Source organism: Eleginops maclovinus, chromosome 12 (assembly GCF_036324505.1).
Source record: "Eleginops maclovinus isolate JMC-PN-2008 ecotype Puerto Natales chromosome 12, JC_Emac_rtc_rv5, whole genome shotgun sequence".
Lineage (NCBI taxonomy): Eukaryota > Metazoa > Chordata > Actinopteri > Perciformes > Eleginopidae > Eleginops > Eleginops maclovinus.
This window is the reverse complement of record NC_086360.1, coordinates 20,039,359-20,046,383: the sequence shown is the minus strand read 5'-3', so window position 1 is coordinate 20,046,383 and position 7,025 is coordinate 20,039,359. Positions and strand designations below refer to the sequence as shown.

The window sequence follows — 7,025 nt, the reverse complement described above, 5'->3', positions numbered from 1 at the left end:
TGAAGACTTCCGTTACTTATAATATCACATGAAATGGGATCAAAACCAGTTGCCGAAACCCGGGATCGAACCAGGGACCTTTAGATCTTCAGTCTAACGCTCTCCCAACTGAGCTATTTCGGCTTCTGTGACCACCTCCCATCTTATGACATCAATTGATTACTGTCGGACCTTTGCAATGCATCAAACTTTACTAGTTCATTGGATTAAAGGGCATTTATATAAATGTCGTCATATTTTCAGATGATGAAACGACCCTGGATGTGAAATAAATGTATGTTGAATGTCTGATCCAACCTTAAACTAACTTTACCGATGTTTCCCAGAAAGACTACAACAACAGCGTCGCGCGGATTAAACGTCATCATGCTCAGCTGACTGTGACTGCTCGAGACAAGATTAGAGATGCTTGTGTTTGGTTGTGTTTTGCTTTAGTTAATCTACTAATCTACTACAACTTGCATACAATATCTGAGCCATGTTGAGGTTAACTTGACACCTCGGTTAATCGTTTTCTAAACATTTTAGCGAGTAGACAAGGCTGCCATGCTCAGTCGCAGACATGCAGTGGATAGTTTTGTCTGTCTTTGCGTTACTACTTAATATTACCGAAACTTCAACAACTTCATATGTCATCACAGTGGATGTGGCGAGGCCAGTAGGAGATCTTAAACACTTCTGGAGAAGCACTGGTTTCTGGTAGGTTGAATCTAAATGTGTTATTCCAGGAAAATACACAGAAAATGTTGATCAGGAAGCATGGAGGAAGTGGACACTTTGTTGAATTGGAGAAATAAAAGTCTTTATTTACACACCGAATCAACCAAAATACCTTTTTATCTAGAGGAAGGTATTAGATATGGTTGTATCAATAAAGCATCTTCAACAAACCCCAGATATTATTTTAATTGTTACTTGTTTCAGTGGAGACTGGCATAGTTTTCTCAAAGACTCAGTCTGAAGCTGAAATGGTCCACACACTTTCCTATTGAAGTAGAACATTTATTATATTCTCAATCTATGAATGCATGTTTGTGTAAAAGATGAAAAAGATAAATTGGAGGCTTTTTTTGTCCTCAGCCCTCCACTCCCTCACACCGATGCCCACCTATTTGACCTGAACATAGACCAGCAGCTAAACCTGGCTTATGTGGGCTCAGTCCCCCATGGAGGGATCCAGCAGGTCAGGATACACTGGATGTTGGAGCTGGTCACTGCACAGTAAGTGAACTAGCTTATCACCTAAGTGTAGTTTAATATGTGTCTAGTTTAAAGCTTTTGGTGATGCATTACATCTGTGTGTTTTTGTTGTTATAGGGATATTGGAGGACAAACCCAGTACAACTTCACTAAACTGGACCAGCTGATAGATCTCTTGTGGATTAATGGACTCCGACCAGGTATTGTTCCTCAACCCCAGTCTGAAAAATATCACTTTAAGTATTTTTGTCCCCAAGATAAATCACAATAGTGTTCAAGTCTTTATTTTATAAAGAAACCCCAAGGTGGCTTTAAACATTTTGAACTGTAATCATTCCTGCACTTCCTTTTTTTAGGTTTTGAACTCATGGGAAGTGTCTCTAACTACTTCACTGACTTTGAGGACAAGTCACAAGTGTTTGAGTGGAGAAATCTGGTTTATCTCATAGCCAAGAGGTACATCGGTGAGTGAAGGCCATTGTTTTATCACTATTATGTCACATATGTAATTTGCATGTCATGTAATCATGATCAATAAAAACTAATCTAAAATTGCATTTGTTTTAACTTAAAAGCAGAAATATTTTCTTTTAAATGAATTTAGCTATTCGAGCTTGCACCAAAAACATACTGTATACTAATATATTATGCATCTTTTAAATTTTGAGATGTTACCACTTTACTCTGAATAAAAGCAAAATCTGCACTGCCCACATGACCCTGCTGCTACATAATGTAATTGTTCCCATGTTTTCTATAATTACAGAACAGTACGGCCTGGGGAGTGTCTCTCAGTGGAACTTTGAAACATGGAATGAGCCAAACAACCACGACTTTGATAATGTCACTGTGTCAATTCAAGGCAAACCCATAATGCATCATTTACATCCTTTCGATTTTTTGTTTTTACAATCATTTAAAATCATTTATTTGTCATAATTGTATCTCTAAATGGTATTATTCTGGTTATGTCACTTCTATTTATAAAAAAAAACAATTGATAAATGCTTTTTTGCAACTGGTTGGTTGATACTGACACTCTTATCATTTTTAGTCATAGATGTTAATATTTGTGCTCTTGTTTTCCGTTAAATGCTTATCTTCGGCTCATAAGGTCATACTGACACTACATTTAAAAAGTGACAACAATCAACATTGTCTACCCGCGATATGATATATGTATTTTTCTACTTGATAAGTCTATTTTTCATATTAGACAGATCCTTTTGAAAACATTTAAGTAGTTTGAGTTAAAGATGAAACTTCATTGGAACATTTTTACATCCAAAAATATTTCTTTATATAATTTCGACTTGAAAATGATATGATGATAATATTGAACAGACACTCAACTGCTGTGCATAAGGTCAGTTGTTTGTTTGTTTCTGATTATTACATTCTTTTTTTTAGGGTTTTTAAACTACTATGATGCTTGTTCCGAGGGTCTGCGCGCTGCCAGCAGTCTCCTTAAGTTTGGGGGTCCGGGGGACTCCTGTCATTCCCCTCCACACTCACCGTACTGCTGGGCTATGCTGCTGCACTGCTTCAATGGCACAAACTACTTCACTGGAGAGACGGCGGTCAGGATCGACTACATCGCCCTGCACAAGAAGGTGGGCTTCTCTGAACTCAAAGCATCCGAAACAAAAATAAATCTAAAATAAATAACAAATATGTGTCATAATCATTGCCCAGACTAGTTGTTATATTAATGTATAATATAATCTATATTTATTAATGCATACACTTGCTTAATTATTGTTGACTTTGACTAACTGTGTCCGTCCTTCAGGGAGGAGGCTTCTCCTTGCCCATCCTGCAACAGGAGATCCAAACGATGGGGGAGATCAAGGAGCGCTTCCCCAGGTTCAGCAGCCTCCCTGTCTACAACGATGAGGCTGATCCGCTGGTTGGCTGGTCCCGGCCTCAGGAGTGGAGAGCGGATGTGACCTACGCTGCGATGGTGGCAAAGGTGAGGAGAGCAACTTGAATAAAACACAGAGACTAAAATCCTATTTGAACACTGTACAGATTAAGTATTGTGCAATGGCAATGCGAATAATGCATTTATATTGGGATATGCATGAATTATTAATCATCTGGAGGACATTGATATTATTATTATGTTTCTAAATAAGTGAATGAGGATTCTTATTGGCTGAAGTTAATTGTTATTTTGATCAAACATTTTGAATTGCTGTATTTGTCAACTAAAAGGTTCCTAAAAATACATAAAGGGACATTCATTTTGTCTTCTTTAAACAAAGTTGTGTGTCCTATCTCTGATGCAATTTAACATTTAACTCTTGACAAAGTATTACGTTTTTTGAAGTATGTTACATGCCCTCTCTACTAGTTAAATCACACTGAACCAGTTCTCTGTCATGCTCATCTGAACAGGTAATAAATCAGCACCAGGAACTGCTACTGGCTGACCCGACAAGCACCATCAACTACACCCTGCTCAGCAACGACAACGCCTTCCTCAGCTACCACCCGCACCCCTTCACCCAGCGCACGCTCACCGCTCGCTTCCAGGTCAACAACACCCAGCCGCCTCATGTGCAGCTCATCAGAAAGCCCGTCCTCTCCGTCATGGGCCTGCTGGCTCTGCTAGGTGAACGTCTTTTCCTAACCGCTTTCCCTTCACCTTGATGGAAACAGTCAGGGAATTAGGGAAAGGCGAATTCATATAATCATTTTGGCTCCAGTCATATAGTAATTATCATAGGAAGTTTTACATTTAAGTCAAAGGATCCAAAAGTGTCTAAGTGGCAGCAACAGTAATAGCTCTAGAATTGTTGTAAATGCAAAGGAAAGGTGCTATTTTCATAGAGTATCAGTGCAAAAGACAATCAAGCCTTTAAATCTTTAAAAGGTTGCTTTCTCATATCATTCCAGTCATATTTTAATGTTGCCTCTTTTGTATTCGACTCCACTCTCAGGAGGAACGCAGGTCCCGGCTCAGGTTTCGAGCTCAGCAGGTACTAACGGGACAGTGGGAGTTCTCGCCAGCATCCACAAGCCCGTAACAGAGAGCGGCTCCGACAGCTGGCAGGCAGCCGTGCTGGTGTACAACAGTGACGACAACAGCAGCTCCACTAACACTGATGCTGTCAGCCTGTCTCTTAAGGGACTGGCTGCACAGAAGGGTAGGTTAAACTAAATGCTCTCCCGGATCACACCAAGCAGACTGAAAACCCTTCTGTTGAGGCTGCAGTATTCTCTAAAAAGTCCAAATAAGGAAATACAAAAGTGCTCAACCAAAACCTTTAAATGTAAGAGATTTAAAACATTTAATTAAAGTGATTAAAGTATTGAGAGAACATAAGACTTAAATGCTGTAAACGATATGAATAATTATTTGAGTTTATAAAATATCCTCATTAAAAACAAGTATTCATCCCTGATTTAAAGTAAGTGAAAGTTGCCATTTCTGGGAGTTGGATCCAGATTCATGATTCATAAAACGATTTGTCCAACAGACCATTATTTCTGCAGGTTGATTTAAGTATTATATTAGTCCTGAATGTTATCTGTCTTGCTCAACAGGTCTTCTGTATGTTACATACTATATTGACAACAATGTAACCAACCCATACCAGCTGTGGCAGAGCATGGGCCGCCCCGACTTCCCCACAGTCGAGCAGTTCAGACGCCTCAGGAGTGTGCAGGTACACACGAGGGAAATTATACTTTAAACATTTATTTTTATTTTCATATTTCTGTTTTTTTACAATACAGGTTGGGATTTATAAGTTTTACAATTATGAAACTTTGGAATTTGAATAAAGTACATGTTAATGAAGCACATTGGTGCTTTACTCAAACTTACATATCTTTAACAGTATATTCAATGTGGATGTATCTCTCTCGCTGTATAGATGTATGTATTACATGTTTTTAAATGAATGTATTTTTAAATGAATGTATTCATTTTCATTTTCTACTGTTGATAATTATTTACTGATTAACTTTTTGTTGCTTTCTTTCTTTTTTTATTCTAATTCATTTGCAATTCACTAATTTGTTTACATGCTGATGTGGCAAAACAATTTCCCATATTGTATTTATTTATATTTTATATTAACAAAAATGTTTTCCCCTAATTATGCCATAGCACAATGATACATACTATATCTTAACCTTGGGTGGATTGCAATCCATGTGTTCTTTTGTTATACTTTCACACAGTTTTGTTTTCATGGATAAAATTCTTGCAGCTCTAATCGACATGTTGAACTCCACTTCCTGATACCGGAAATCTTAATTAATGAAATAGTGCAGGAGAGCTGATTCCTTTGATCTATTTTTTGGCCTGTCCCTTCTCAGTGAGGTGCTGTAAGACATTCTTTGATCCACTAATGATTTGTCCTTGTTTTCAGGACCCTCATGTTGATGGACCCTGGGAAGTTCCTGCAGTGGACACTCTGACTCTGAAAGCCAAACTGTCTCTGCCTCGGTCCTCCTCCTACATGTTTGTGCACGACCCAAAGCTGAGCCAGACCAGGTCAGTATCAACACGCAACAACAAAGGAAAAAACATCAGATTTTTCATCTTGTTTACATGTGTTTTTACAGTCCACCTTAAAGAGATCATAAATGTTATATATCTTTGGCTCTCCATACGTTAAATACTATCTTGTATACAGTTAAGCATATGTCTCTGTCAGTGCAAGTAAATGAGTGGTTTGTGATGATTATGTCCTAAATGTTATGATGAAAGCCTGATGGATCTATGTTTTGAACAGCCAACAGACAAACCCCTTTATGGTAGTAAGCTGTGTATTTCTACAGAGATGAACTCTCTACTATATTTGACTTTTTTTTTTTAGGTGAATGGGTTACGCTTCATTAGGATCACCAAGGGCCAGGTCCTGATCGTCTGGTCGGACCACTGTGTTGATTCCAAGTAGGTGCACATAATTACTTATTTTCTTTTTGTTTTCACACAAAAATACATATTGTGCGTTTCAAAATGTGCCTTTTTAAGTTAGTCGTAGTTCATATATAATATGCACGGGACTATGATCAACAAAAGCCATCATCTATGCACTTTAACTTCTTTAACTTTTTGCAGATGCATTAAGACTTTTGAAGTGGAGTTCTCCCCAGGCCACAAGGAATTCAGCAGAATTAATACTCAAGACACCATTTTCACTTCTTATGTTTATTCCCCTGGTAAGAATTCCCAGGGACATGATTTCAAGGATTGTTAATTGATGGCAATGACCAACAAAATGTCGACAACATTTCTTCACCTTTTTTAAAACTCTATATACCAATCTAATACCATCGATCATTTTGTGTTTTGTAGTGGACCTGGAGGTTGGCGGTCTGTACAGAGTCCGAGCTGTGGACTACTGGGGGAGGCCCGGCCAGTACTCGCTGCCAGAGAGGTACTCAGAAGAGCAATGAACTTCTAAGTAATTTTCTCAACAGTTTTTTACCATGTAAATACATTTTATAGAGATCACTGTGCTGACTGGATGTGTTTTATACAGTGTGGGTGCTGTGTCATCTTTCTTATCATGTATTATTGTACTATATGTATGATCTTTTAGACATATGATAGCAGATAATGCGGTGTTATTTGTATGAAAGTGGAATACATAATGTCACTAAAGGGAGGACATAAGCGATGAACTGATGACAATATTAAAAACTGTTACAGTCAGAACAAATATAATGGGTACATGATGATTTTGCTATCTTTTTCAAAACGTGTAATATTTTGTATACTCTAAATACTCTTTTATACAAATGTATAAATATGTTCTTGTGTAAGATAAGTAAAAAGTTGGATCACCAAAGTTAAATGCTTA

General features: G+C 37.8%; 1 protein-coding gene and 1 non-coding gene across 2 annotated transcripts; one reads left to right on the top strand and one right to left on the bottom strand.

Moving 5' to 3' along the window:
* Positions 1 to 50: 50 nt before the first annotated feature.
* On the bottom strand, positions 51 to 123 carry trnaf-gaa (transfer RNA phenylalanine (anticodon GAA)). Its single transcript has one exon. It is a non-coding gene; the product is annotated as a tRNA-Phe (tRNA).
* Positions 124 to 354: 231 nt separating this feature from the next.
* Positions 355 to 7,019, top strand: idua (alpha-L-iduronidase). Its single transcript, XM_063896740.1, is given in 15 exon segments — positions 355 to 699; positions 1,081 to 1,221; positions 1,318 to 1,400; positions 1,557 to 1,664; positions 1,967 to 2,062; positions 2,611 to 2,813; positions 2,993 to 3,172; positions 3,601 to 3,817; positions 4,146 to 4,352; positions 4,753 to 4,874; positions 5,586 to 5,658; positions 5,661 to 5,710; positions 6,036 to 6,112; positions 6,281 to 6,381; positions 6,518 to 7,019. Coding segments are annotated over 15 exon segments (1,896 nt in total). The 5' UTR covers positions 355 to 562; the 3' UTR covers positions 6,619 to 7,019.
* The last annotated feature ends 6 nt before the right edge of the window (positions 7,020 to 7,025 follow it).